This window comes from Ochotona curzoniae, unplaced genomic scaffold, assembly GCF_017591425.1.
Source record: "Ochotona curzoniae isolate NIBS_2020 unplaced genomic scaffold, NIBS_Ocur_1.0 contig_2692, whole genome shotgun sequence".
NCBI lineage: Eukaryota > Metazoa > Chordata > Mammalia > Lagomorpha > Ochotonidae > Ochotona > Ochotona curzoniae.
The window spans coordinates 10,164,159-10,178,917 of NW_024465556.1; the positions used below are offsets into that span (position 1 = coordinate 10,164,159).

Below are 14,759 nucleotides of genomic sequence, written 5' to 3' on the forward strand. Positions count from 1 at the left end.
AGGTGAATTAAAATCAGAAGTCTCCTTACAGCTAACACTGAATATCCTAGGTACCTAATTTATCATCAGAGCAAATTAAACTCGAGGGAAATTCTGGATCACTCAACTAAACATAAAGTTACATCAATGATATTTTTTTTCCAGAGAGCATCTATATATACCTCAAGAAGTAGTACTATATGAAAACATTTTAGTAAATGCTAAATAAATCAGGGCAACCAGAATATTGGTCTTATACTGAGTACCAGTTATGTCTTTCTGATTCAAGCTCCTCTGACTCAACTCATTCAACTACACTATGTACTTCTGTCAGTCTAATGTAGGGAGGAATTGGAACTAAGGAAAATATCAGACAGTGTCTTCAGGAATCACATCTTTTAATAAAGAAGTTTTAATCACATGACTTGAGTTTCCTTAGAAAATATCCTTGATACTTTAAAAAAATGTGTCTGCGGAAAATAATTGATACTTTTTAATCCAGAGTTTTGACCCATATTTAACCAAAAATAAAATTACAAATAATTCCAATTATACAAGCACATCCAAGAAAGTAATACACTCCACTATATTTTTCAGGGTGAAATCAGGTGTTTTTAAAAACTCAAAGCTTACATCTTTCCTGGAGTTTAACTAAGAAACTACATGATTCAGAGAAAAGAGTTGTTATATGACAATCACTAGCAGTGAACCAGGATTATGTGAGCAAGCAAACATTTAAAAACAGTGCTGCTTCTGAACTGGAGGTCTGTAAAGTCACCTCAATCTCTATTACAGCTTAAGACTCCATGGCCAGTGAAGATAACCAGCAGATGACAGACAGGCCTCAAAGTTTAATTCATGTTCAATAATTTAGTTTTCAAAGGCAACAGGTTTTGATAAATTCTGACCTGAGGGACCGATATTTTCCCAGCAAAAGCTTTTCTTTCCTGTTCATAACACAGAGTAGTCTCTCTCTAGCATGGTTGTTCTTCATTTTGAGTAACACAGGTGATTACATTCAAATGGCATTTAACATGAATTGCACCAAACTGCCTTATAACTTGGTTCTGGACTGAATTAATTAACTTCTCAGTAGGTGGCTGAGGTAGCGAATATGAGCCTACAGAAACACTTGACTGCTTAGCCTATCTTATATGAGCTGTCTCTAAGTCAGGGCAGCTTCCATTTCTAACAAATAGGACAAGGTAAAATAAATTTAGTAGGATCCTAAAGGGTGAAGATAAGGCATTTATAATAAATGGATTCGGTTTCCCATGTACATTCACATCCATTTAAAAAGAAGTCAGGGGGCACTGTAGACAGCAAAGGTGGATTTAACAAAACTCAGCAAGAGCTGGCATGTCTGATAGATACTTCTGGAAGACTGTTTACTTTGGGAGGTACACATTTGTAATGAAGGAAATGCTTCTCTGCCCTTCTACCATAAAAAGACCATCTTGTAGCCATGACAAATATTATTATCATAGTGCTGTTATAAGAAATTTATATCCCAGAATTTGATGTGTAACTGCAATTGTCTTTGAATATTATCTTTAGCTCATCAAAATGATAAGATATCTAGACTTTTATGCTATGTATTCCAGTGATCACTATGAAGATCTGACAGTTAATTCTTCAAGTTTTGGTGTCTTAATACAAAAGAAAACAAAAGGGACAAAAGGGAAATGTGAAAAACCAGCTCATGATGAGCTGAAATGCCTTTCACATCACAAGGCATATTTCTGAATTACAAACTTCTGGGTTAGGAACCGAGAAACACTTCCTTTGATGAACTCTTTGACGATGTTTAGCTCGGTATTCTTAGATTATTTTCTCAACCGTGATGGAAGGAATGTAGAGGACAAGGAGAGGGAAGGTAGAAAGGGACTGAAGAAACAAACAAACAAAAACAACAATGCTTATGTCTCTCTATGGGGGATTGTGGAGGGTCAAGCCCAGAAGGAACCACAGGGTCCCAGGAAGCACATCTGAGGACTCCAGATGGACTTGAGGGGTTCCGTAACACACACTGGGACAGGCCTCTGGAAGTCAGGGCAACGGTGTGGTGCGGGAGGATTGGGCTGGTGCCCCCGAAGGCCTCCCCTAAGGGCTCCAGCAAGAAGCCTTCATTCCTCTTCAAAGTCCCCCTCGGAGGGCACAGCTGTTAGGCAGCATCTCTGTGAATATATTCTCTTTCTTGTACAACTTCCATGAAAAGAAATGACAAGAATACAATTTGGAAATGTTAATATTGGTTTGTCACAAAGCAAGGCATCAATTTAGGTGCTGGTGGGGAAGAATGCTTAAATTCCAGCTTCAGGAACAATTTGGCCGGCAGCATCATCTGCGTCCATAATTTAGTGGTAAAGACATCACAAACATTAAAGGTAACAGTGGGATTTAAAAAAATAAATAACTCAAAAATACCCTTTAGATTTTTTTTTTGTATATCATATATTGAAATGGCAAGCCTGACAGAAATGTATGAGTCTTCTATTTAGGAAAAAAAAAAATCAATCTTATTTTGGTTTGTTTTGCTTTGGTGTTGAGGTTTTTGTACACGGGACTGCTTCTAAATTCCATCAGGCGAGCATATAGTGTTTTCTTTTTACCAAACACTATGTCTGTCATGGTGTGGCCAATCACAAGAGACCTTTTGTACTGTTGCTCCCTAGAGTTCCAATTCTTCCTAGGAGCACTGGGCAAGCACAAAAGTAACCTGGCAGTTACATCACTCTCTACAAATGAAAAAAGACTCTGCTATCTAAAAATAACAAAGACTCCATTTAAATGAATGCTTCTTTTTTTTTTTTTTCGGTCGGTCAAGTGTTCATTTTATTTTGTAATAACGTAGGTTCTGATCCAAGTAGAGTTCTCACTAGCTTTTAAAAAGATCTCTGGAGATTAGATTCTGGATAGTAATTTAATTCTTATATTTTTATTTCTTGCAATGAGGTTTGAGGGTACACTGTGATTGGAGATTTTTAATGCTATTACTGACACCTTATGGAAACTGTCTTACGGTTTTATTTGAAAATTCAGCTTTTCTGTTCTCGTTTATAAGAAGCATTATTATTTTTTAAAAAATTGATTTTTTTTAAAAAGAAATTAACTCATTTTGTACTTGATTTCATAATTCTATTTGGGTCACTATGATTAACTGTATGAAAGTTACCTCTTATGGAAATGATTCCAATGTCATTATTGTAAAAATATAACTTTTAATGAGGAATGTCAACAGCAGACATCGACCCTTATTACTAGCAAAAGGAAAACTGATTAAAATTTCTAAAAGGATTAATTCTGAATATTTTTACGGGGCAAATTTTCCGGATATTTTTGAATCTGCCATCTGCTTTTTAAATAAACCTTAGATAAATTTTAAAGTGCTAATGAGCTACTCACTTCCCTGAATTCCAAAGTCATAGTGGAGATTAGCGCCGCATACTGAAAAGTAGATTTTAAGGCCATTTCAATACCGTTTGTCTAAACTAATGGATGTTATGCTTCACTTATGAGAGTTCATGTCAATAGGATTTCAGGGCTCATCAAGGGAACAACTATGAATAGCACATTACAAGTTCCCTTTAAAGATGAAGAATTTAATATTCCAAAATTTATCCCAGGAATTTAAAAGGTCAGGCCTATAAACTAGTGAGTTAAACAATAGAAGAGAGCCAGTGAACCATGAGATGACAAATCCAGAATGCTAAGAAGAAAATTTTCTTGGGCGGATTCTATAATTTGTGGTTTGAATAAAACCTTTGAAACATTCCATTAGTATTAAAATTCTCACAATGAGAATATGGCTCACATTTAACACATTTTAAATTACTAGACAATCTCTTCCCCCAAAGAAATTTTAATGCTTTCTTCTGCCTAGTGCTTATTCACTGCCTGGTACTAATTTAGGAATAAATTAACCCTTCCAACAATTAGATTATTGTCTACAAACTGCCTCTTGCCCTCTGCAGGGAAAATCACTCATATTCTGAAATCAGAAGAAAAGAAAAAGTCTTTTCTTCAATATAAAATGCCTTTCAACACCTAAGAGCTTATTAATTATTTATGTGAATCACTATCATATTTACCTCTACCTTCACACAATACTACGTTTGTAATATCCCTGAATTAAACCTCACAGTTAGAGATGTTTTTAGACGCTATGTGCATGAAAGGTTTTCTATACTGGCAACCATGATCTGGGGTCCAAAATGTCTTTGATGGATTTCTGCCGTGGGGCTGGCACTGGCTTGGCTTCACAGCTGGTCTGAGTGTCTGCTTGCTCACTGTCAGGAAGGCTATTTCTCCCGGCAGGAAGCAGTTTTCGAGGTGCAGCCATGGGTTTCTGTATGTGGTGCATCAGGGTTGACAGTTTGGTATCTAAAGGTGAAGTCCGAGATACGTCTGTTTTTCCCCAGTTGTCCTCCAGTGTTTGTTGCTCTGAATTGCTCTGTGCTTTTAAGCTGAATGGAGGTTTATCAGAAGGAGGAAGAGGAGCTCGTCTCTTTTTCCTTTTCCCGTCAGGTGGCTGTTCGCTTGCAGGAGACAGTATCTTTTTCTCGATGACCATTTTGTGGTCACCATCAAAAAGTGCGGCCCAAGGAGGTGGGGCCGTTTCTACATGTTGACCAATAAGGAATTGTCCATTTGTCTCCTCAATTTTTTTTTGTATTATATCAGTTAAACTTTCAATTTTCATGGGTGAATCAATGCCTGTAATAATTTTTAGAAAAAAATACATAGGGAAAAAATTCTAAAATAATATGCATAAGTTGCTATTTTCCAAACTTATCAAAAACTTAAGATTTCAGCAAGCAATACCTACTTATAAAAATAGCCATACTAACTGATCCAAAAACCAAGATCGTTCTCCACACTACAGGTTATGCACATGCACACACAATACATAAGCTATTATACATATACAAGATACATATATTATAGATATTGTAAAGATACAAACCATATACCTGTGTATAATAGACACACATACAAACATTTATAAGTAAAATGATGCTACAAGAGCACTTATAAAAATTCTATGGATTAAATACTAGAGACCATTTCACTTTCAGGTAAGATTCCTTTCAATAAGCTTTGATACATATATCAGGGTTTCTATAATGGGATCAGAATTCTTTTCCTCAGCCCAGCAAAGTCTGTATTGAAAGGGGAAGGGCAAAAGGGAGAGGGGAAAAACAAAACCAAAAATCCTGGGAAATGAAGTGAAATCTTAATTTCACTCTGGTGATAAAGTTGCTGTGTCAAGCTTTCCTTGAGAAAATGTGTCAACCCAAATGAGCCATTTTTCAAAAATCTAACATCTTACAGCACGTGAAAGTAATGTGATCCCACCAAGATAAATAAACACGGTTCAGAGCGAGAGAAAATGGAATAATACCAAGTACAGAAATCTTGAATTTTCCAAAGTATGAAAACTTAACTAATTTTCTTTGGACCCAAAATGAAGGCTTCCACTCACTAATATTCATCTAAGTAACATTGCTTAAAAGTAAACTTAATAAAACACAGAAAAATTACTGAACACAATTACATTTTAGAATCTGTAGGGTTGTATTTTCAAAAGTTTCATCAGCTACTCAGCTAATATTTATTTTCAGAATACCTTTATTTCATGCGAAGCCTTAAAATCATTTGAGCTTGAACATTTAAACTATGAAATATGCATATTCATCAATTTTGTATTATTTCATCTATTAAGCATGAATTTCGTAGTCTATAATCATAGTCTGTTTTCATTCATTTTGATTAGGCTCTGAAAATTTTAGCATTTTAATGCCAGCAGAATAAGCTGCTTGAGTATGGACAATGTTGTTTTTGTTACCCTGCAGCTTAGAAAACACAAGCCCCACTTACTCATATCATAGTAGACCGAGGTCGCCTCTTTTGTCAAGAACAAAGGTGGTTTCCGTGGTGACATAATCTCAATTTTCATAAGTTCTTCACAACAGTGCTTCCACTGGCCTAAGTAAGACAGGAAAAAAAAAAAAAGAAAGGCTGCCTGGCTTAAAACATAAAATGTAAAGATATATTTGATTTTCAATAGCTATCAACACATTTCTTCTCTTTGAAAAAAAATCGCAGTGAATTAAAGCACTGCCTAGAGGAAGCTTGCACAAAAACCTAGAACTACCCAGAGTCTAATTCCGGACATAAAGCTAACCTATTTAAAAAAATGAAGTCTATATACAGCTTCTAAGTTAAGACTTCTAGGCTACTATATACTGCATTAGTTCAACAAATAGTGATGTGGTACTTGAAAATTTGTAACATGGAAAAAATTTATAGAGGTTCTCTTCTTTTAAACATTAAATGAAATATTCAGTATTCAAGACAGTGCAAAGCAAAACTGATCTCAAGTTTAGTTACCTACAAGGTGGCAGGAGAAGCCATGCACGGAAGGGTGTTTCTTAAAAATGGCTTTAACTCAAAGTTTTATTTGAGAAATCAAGGACTGTTTATTTAACAATTCCATGCCTTTCAAAATCATCTAATTCTAGAAAAAAACACTCATTTTAAGTTAAAAGCAGAAAGGTCAGTAACCATAAAGACACATCACTCAACATGCAGAGTTTAATTTGTCTCAGGTAAGAAACTTTAAAGTCATTACTCATTTGGAGTAAGACAAAAGACTGTTTCGAATAAATTGCTGCAAATGTCGTTAAAATCTAAAAGTATGAACTTGTAATTTTATTACTTAAATATTAAAATAAAATTTTAAGCCCTCTTCTTCCAGTATAGTTTCAAAAAATTTAATCCTTCCATATTTATTGTTCACCAGCATGTCTGCTGTGCTAGACAGTGAGTCAACCAATTAATATTATAAATGTAAGTTGTAGAGGTTCGTCAGTCATAACATCCCATCTCACATCAGCAGACAAGTAACTGTAGTACACCTTTGTGTCTTTCATGGTTGCTTTATGATCCACATACATTCTCAGTGCCCACATTCAATATCCAACCTGGTTGTTTTCCATGGTAAAAAAATTCTGTATTTCATATTTAGTCAAATTATCATTCATTATTACTGTTTCTGATAGAAAGTAATATCATTGTAAAATAGCAATGTATGCATACCTTCTAAATGTATCACTTTAAATGGTTTAGGAACACACATACCTTTTGGTATGCTTTAGTATGCTGCTACACAAAATACAATAAACATTTCAAACTAATCCACATGACAGCTCATTAAGTGGAATGAATTCCCAAGCACAAGGCTTCAAAGGCTACTCTCCAGCTTGTACATCTAGAAGGATCTGACATGAGATAACTTATCCTTCTTTTTTTAAGATAAATGTATAATAGTAAGTTCCCCCCACTGCAACCTCACCCCTTGGAAGCTGAAAATAAAACAATCCTTATCGAATGGAAAAATCATGAAACACTTAAAAATGGCAAACTTTTCCCTGGCATATTCTCAGAAAAATTGCTATGGAGTACAATATTTTCTCTAAATTGATGGATGAAAATAGTTGCTTGTTAAATGAATAGCGGAATTCTAATCATGTTGAAAACTGAAATACAGTGTCACAGTATCTTGTGAGTTACTGAAGGCAGAAGTGCAAATGTGGTATGTTCACTGGTCAAGACTTCATAACTGAGACATTTATTTTGCCACTGAATAAATGATATACATGATGCCCAATATGCTTACATGAACCAATATGAACTACTCTTCTCTATATGCAAAAGAGTATTAAAGATCAAGAAGTCAGACTGCAGAACCATATTGTCATCCCTTTCTTATCTATTTGAAAATAAATTATATTATCATCCTTCAATTCCTCACTATAACTCTATAACATTTCACACAATCTAGAAAATGAAGACACAATAGCATCTAATAGTAGTTGATACACACACTATAAAGTTCTACCATTATTATCTCATTGACCTCTTCTTATTTTTAAGCACATAAGAATTATAAAATACCAAAATAATTTCTAAAAATTAGAAGTCTCTGGGAAGCTGGTATTGTGCTGCGGGTTGTATAGCCACGGCTTGAGGTACCTGTGAGCCCTATGAGGACCAGCTTGAATCCTGGCTGTTCCACTTTGATCCAGCTTCCTGTTAACATAATGGACTGGGAGAGCATCAGAAGATGACCCAAGGGCCCATGTCCCTAGAGCCACACGACAGACATAGATGGAGTTCCAGGCTCCTGTCTTCAGCCCAGCATAGCCCTAGCTCATGCAGCTATTACGGAGAATGAACCAGTGGATGGAAGATCCTTCTCTGGCTGTCTCTTCCATTCTCTTACTTTAACTCTGCTTTTCAAATAAATAAGTCTTAAACACAGTCTGTTGTAAGGAGGAATCAAAACCATAGCATTTAGGAATGCAGTTAAACATAAAGAAAAGGGAAACTGTATGTAAGTGGACATTGTGACCTCAGAAGGTCAGTGAGCACAGGATTACTGATTGGTAGGATAATATTTGTGTGAAAAACAACTGAGTGTATCATTTGTACGAGAACAGCTGAGTGGACAGCATGTGAATGAGAACGTTTGGTGGCATATATGAAACAAAAGAGTTCCAAACAAAAGTCTAGAAACAGTTGATGGGTTTTGTTGATAAGCTCAATACCTCCTCCCTTATTTCATATGACCCTCAGTGTATAAAGTCTGATGCCACTGATAAACTTCGGCTTTCGACCATCAGTCAGAGTCCACGCATGTTATTATCGGCTCTGTGCACCAAGTCCATCTCTGCAGAACAGCGACAACTGCTGTCTTTTAAGTTACACACCTAAATTTTATTTATTTTTCAGGATTTATTTGTTTATTTGAAAGGCATAGTGACAGAAGAGACAGAGACATCCAGAATGAATGGCAGATCCTCCACTTGCTGGTTCATTCTTCAATGCTGCCGATAATCAGATATTCCACTTGCGTTTCCCACACGGGTGCTTGGAACACGACTGCTGCCTCCCAGGCACACCCACAGGAAGCTGGATTGGAAACAGGTCAGTTGGATGATCCACCGTGCCCCAGAGTACGGGATGTGATGGAGTGACAGCTTAACCCTCTGCATCACTAAGCGACCTCCACTGAAAGTTTAAACTAAAGAACTACAACACGTGCTGATAATCATGGGGCAGAGATTTAAACATGTATTGAGTGTGTGGAGATGGCAGTTAAGGAAAACAAGTTCTTACAAAAAAAAAAATACCAGAGGACCATAAAAGGAATCATCTAGTTTAACGCCATAAACCAGAACTTCTTCAAGTCCCAGTTTTCTCATCTGTAGAGCAGAAGGAAATAACTTCTATGTCCAGGGATGTTACGAGGAATCAACAAAGCCATCTGGTACATGAGAAGGAATCAGTACATTTGGCTCCCTTTATGCCTCCTTTCTGACTTTGACTGTAATCCTTGAGGACACGTGGATCTGAGCAGGGCTGTAAAAATTAGCCCGAGCACTGAGGGCATTAATTCTTCATGGTGTTCCAGGAAACAGCATTCTTAAAATATTTTCTAGGATTATTAGTAGGAGATGCAGAAATAACTTTCCATTGTTTAGAAACGGCACTACTTTATAATTCTACACATTGGCATTCTACAGAGAGAAGATACAGGTTAAATGTGACAGTAGGCCTACTTTGATCAGAAATGTCCTTCATCAAACTTCTCCATCATAAAACTGCAGATAGTAAATACAGTGTAAATTTATCACTAATGAAGAAAAAAAAACTGCTACCATTTTTGTATTTTTCAGGCTGATTAAATGCTTTAAATTGAGAATTAAATATTAAAATCCTATGTTTTACACACTGGAATCAAATTGAATTACTATCATACTGTTTTCAGAATCCACATCATTGGACAGTATTATTGAAACAGGAAAATCATATATGTATTTAAAAACAAAAACACCTCTTTGAATGATGTGCAAGTTGATTTTATAACAAATATGATGAAGTTAACAGAAGGCTAAATAAAAATGAGGCTCCTTCTGAATAATTCAGTATTTCTGGAACATCATTATCCTGGAAGTTTTTTGTTCCTCAAATGGCTTCATATCCCTTCAATCAAAGACACTGCCTGAAGCAGCCAAAAATCTATTATTTGAAAGAATGTGGTCTGATTGTTTTAGGGATGAATGGAACTTAAGAGTATGAGGAAGGGAAGCTGGGAATTCAAAGGCACACGATAGGACAGGCAGTGGGAAGGGTGAGAGAACAAAGCACCGGGCACTGATGATTCACAACCATTTTCTCAAGCATATAAAAATTGCTGCTATAAACTGTAAGATTACAGGTTTGATACTGTAGTATTGTGTGCCACCTCTCAGGTTATGTGAATACACAATGAAAAGATCTAAATATCTGCTTACTAAAGTCAAAGAAATGCTGCCAGAAGGCTTCCATCCACTTCTGAAGATCTTCTCTATCGTCAACTGTAAAAATCTGAGTGACAGCTTGTCCAGAAACCGGGTTGATCACAGAGAAACTATGCATTCTTTTCTTGGCATCTTTATCCATGACTCGAATTCTGGTTTCCTAAAAAGTGAGACAAAAAAAATTGGTACGTTTCAAGAGCCTGTTTCTATAATGATCCAGCAATTTCTTTTTGCCTAGCTACTATATTTATACCAAATGTAATTACAATGTTATCCCTGATCATTTGAAAATTTAAAAGATCCAATTCTGAGAATTTTTCAATATTCAAACCCAAGCATAGGTATTTTTAAAAAGTGAAAGCCATATATTAAAAGACCAAATAATATTTCAAAGCATGTAACATTTAGTACTTACACTAAATTACAGGAGATTAAAACATAACCTGTTTTGATTTATCTCAGTTTAAGCGAGTTTGCTATCTTTTATAAGCATCTTAAAATTTGCAATAAAATAAATATGGCATATCATAACCATAATGTTGATCATATGTTAGCTGTATTTTGAAGAGTAATATAACAGGGGAATCAGTAAAGTGATTCTTACTCCAATATTCATGCGTACTATATGATGTTATCAGCTAACACAGTAAAACTATAAGTTAGTGTTTACTGCACTAAAACAGTTAGCTTTTCCTCATTAACATTTATTTCACATGCTATATTCATTTACAAAGCTCACAGCTAAAGATCCATAAAGTAATATAACCCTCACAATGTCAAAATTATTTCATTTTAAATGCTGAATACAGCCCTGTACAGCCAAGACAACGATGCCATTTATACTGACAATCTAACCGTTTTTCTGAGTGGTTGTGGGTGTGACACCTGATGACACACATTGTGCCTGCATGTAGATCAAAAAACAGAAGCAACACACAGCTCCTACCATGCTACGTGGCAAGCTAGCAACTACATGTTTTGTAGACCAAGAAATTTACGCTCGAATTCAAATAATGGCTCGGATAGAACTATTATACAAAGATAGGGATTTGGCTGTCTGTATAACGATTAGTTTCACATTATTTTTAAGCACTACTGCTCAGTAGAAATACAATTTGAGCCACATATGTAATTTACAATTTTTCAGAAACCACATTTCAGAATGTAAAAAAGAAACTGGTGAAATTAATTTTAATAATGTGTTTTATGTAAACCAACATAACCAAGACATCACTTTAGCATATTATTGATGTAAAAAATTGAGATATTTTATATTCTTTTTTCAGATTAGGTCTTGAAATTTCCATTTATGTTTTCTACTATGACATGCTTACATGTCACTTTAAATGAGCCACATTTTAAGTTCTTACTAGCTACTAGGAGCTAGTGGTCACTGTAGTGTACAAATATTTTGGCTAGCAGAAAGCTGGTTAACAGCAGGAGGAGAATTCTTCATTGAGTACAGAGGGAAGACAGTAAAACCTGCAGATAGTATTACAGATATAAACAGGAAGTAGAGCTACATGTTCCTGAAAAATGGGTGAATACAGACAAGTACATAACCAAACAAAGGTATTTAAGAAAAAAACTTCAGAATTAAAGACAGCTTATTTTGGTGCACAATATTTTGAAATACATGGTGTCTTTAAAAAAATGTGCGGAAAATAGTTTGTTGGGACAGAATACTTATGCAAAAGGCACAGAGGAAAACATCTTTGTCACCTGACACAGTAAGTTAGCTAGGAACAACTAGACCACCACTAAGCTCAGGACTGGTAACCTTTTCTTACAGTTTATTCTGTGATTGTAGAAATCTAGAAATGTTGAATGTCTGGAGAATTCTAATGGGACTATGGCCAGCAAATCCATTTATACGTTTTTTTTTTTAAATAAAATTATTAAAAGAAATTATTTAAATATAAAAATAAGCTGTCCTAGATGGCTGAAAGATGCATCTAATGAACCTATTTAAACAAGGAGCTTATTACCACCAGCAGTCAATGATTCAGCTCTCAAAACTCCTGTGTCTGCTGGAGGGAAAGGGGAAAAGGATGGGACCTCTTCATGCTGTCAAACTACATTAGCACATGGAGATGAGCAACAGTCATTGGATGATGCCTTAGAGACACTAACGAGGGGAAGAGTGTTCTGAGGGTGTCACTTGATTGGTTTTGATAGTGCTGAGACATGGCATCAGCTTTGTTGCATCAGAGTTGAGATCTTTCCAAGGTGCACTTCACTGTGCATCCATAGACTCAAACACTTGCTGCAAAGCTTGACTGGGAGAGTGGTCCAACCTGTTCTGCTTTCCATCTTCTTATAAGGCACTCGGATCTACTTTCTTTAATAGATAATTTGCATGTGTGAGAAGAAGAGAGGGAGAGAAGAAAGGGGGGAAGAGAACCTGTGAAAGAGACAGTGAGAGACAAAGCTGTAAATGCCAAAAGATCAATAGTCTGAAAAAAACTTCCAGGCTGAAATGCCTGGCTCTTATTTTGGAACCTAAAAAATGAAGAGACTGAGAACTGTGAACAGGGCTTGGATTTCTGATGATCTACTCATTGCATACAACTACAAATAAGTAAAATCATAATTTTTCTTACGTGACAACTGAAATATTTACAAGTGAAATGAAAATGATCTCCAGGATTTCCTTCAAAATAATTACAGGTGGAAGCAGTGAGGATAGAAACAGGTTCACACTATTGTCTGCATTAATCATCCTGAAAATTTCCTCCCAAACTACATGTATATACAAACAATAAAAAAAGAGACTATGACTACCTCTTTCTTATCTAACACAGATCATTTATTTATACATTCTTCATAATCACAGTGTAAAAATGAATGAGTTCTGAGGCAGGGTTTTAGCCTAATAGCTAGCAGATACCATAATCTCCATCACAGCACTGGGGTAGACACCTGCCTGTGGCTCCTGACCCCAGCTTCCCAGTGATGCTAAAATAACTGCATCCCTTGTTATGCAGACCTGAATTGAGTTTCAGACTCCTTGTTTTAGTCCAGTTCAGTTCTGCCTATTGCTGGTATTTGGATTGGACCAAGATGGGAGCATTTTCTCTCTCTCAAATAAAGAAACTTTAAAGAAGAGTTAAGTGAGTTTGTGGAAAAACACTTGTTCTACAGCTGCTGTTAAAGACTGGCTTTTTTAATGCTTTTCCCGGGCCACAAGCAGGGAAAAGAACCCAAGCTCTCACAATACATGGTATAGGATGTTTGAAATGTATAATGCATACTCACAAATAAGGCCACGCATCAGGAATGATTAGTATCAGTTTGCTATAATTATTTTCCATTTATATCAATGAATGTCAGATATGTCAGATCTAAACTCCAAAAGAAAAAAAAATCTGTTTTAAAAAGTTTAACATAATCAGAAAAAAATTATTTGTGCTTCATAATAATTCTGTTTCCTATGGTCCATGATAAATAATGGTCAAAAGTAACTTTGAGATAATTTAACAAAGGTTTGTCACACCAAGTAGAGTGTGTTGACTTGCTTAGTATAGATTTTATTATTAAAATAATAGAGTGCATATAAATCAAGAAAAGACTACTATTGATCTTAAAAACTCCCATTTCTTTTCTTTCTCCCCCTCCCTGTACTGTCAATACAGAAAGTTTTGGCTAGCAAATTGCCTTCAACAATGTATAGGATATTCTTCTAAGTAGCCCTTATTGAGAATGCGTTGCTCAACAACAATCATAGTGAAGTTTTTTGAAGTTGAAGCAATCACTTTGAAGTAAATTACCCTTTCAAATTTGGATTGAAAAGGGGAGGGCAATAGCTTTTAGGCTTTTCTTTCCTTAATGTGACTACTTCCACAGATGGCTCCCTCTGAAAATTAATGAACTGACTTAGCCTTCCAGGAAATGCCACTTAGAAGGACATGAATTATAGTCAGGGAACAGATCCCATGATCAAAATAACAGTTTATTTATAGACCCTAGCAAAGGTGAAACAAAATTATTATTTTTCTAGGTCAGGAGAGACAAGAGACAATCAAAAGAAGAGGAACTCTGATTTCTATTTAATGTTTGACATTACTGAGCTTAAAAATATCTTGGAGACCTAGCATTGGATAAAAATGGAAAACACTATTCCTTCAAGTTTTACTTGGTCTTACTTGCTGTTACCACAAGATTCCAAACTAGGGTTCACAAAAAACTCTTCTCCTATGTAAAGAACATAATAATAGCAGGTGTCCTTCTGAAAGTTACAAAGCAATCCAGCTTCTATTTAAAAGCCAATTTGAAACATAAAAGAGATGTTAATTCTTTTTACTTATTTATTATAATTTTATTTGAAAACTAGGGACACAAAGAAACCTCTTCCTTCTCCTGGTTAACTTGCAAAGGCTGATAACATCCAAGGTTGGGTCAGGTCAGACCTAA

General features: G+C 35.6%; 1 protein-coding gene across 1 annotated transcript in view; it reads right to left on the reverse strand.

The window, feature by feature from the left end:
- Nucleotides 1-366: 366 nt before the first annotated feature.
- RTKN2 (rhotekin 2) overlaps nucleotides 367-14,759 on the reverse strand; it is a 58,550-nt gene continuing 44,157 nt past the window's right edge. Inside the window, exons 10-12 of the mRNA XM_040975823.1 lie at nucleotides 10,341-10,506; nucleotides 5,860-5,967; nucleotides 367-4,695 (exon numbers count right to left, since the gene is read on the reverse strand). Of these exons, the coding sequence (XP_040831757.1) occupies nucleotides 4,163-4,695; nucleotides 5,860-5,967; nucleotides 10,341-10,506 (807 nt within the window). The 3' untranslated portion in view covers nucleotides 367-4,162. The remainder of the gene's footprint in view (nucleotides 4,696-5,859; nucleotides 5,968-10,340; nucleotides 10,507-14,759) is intronic.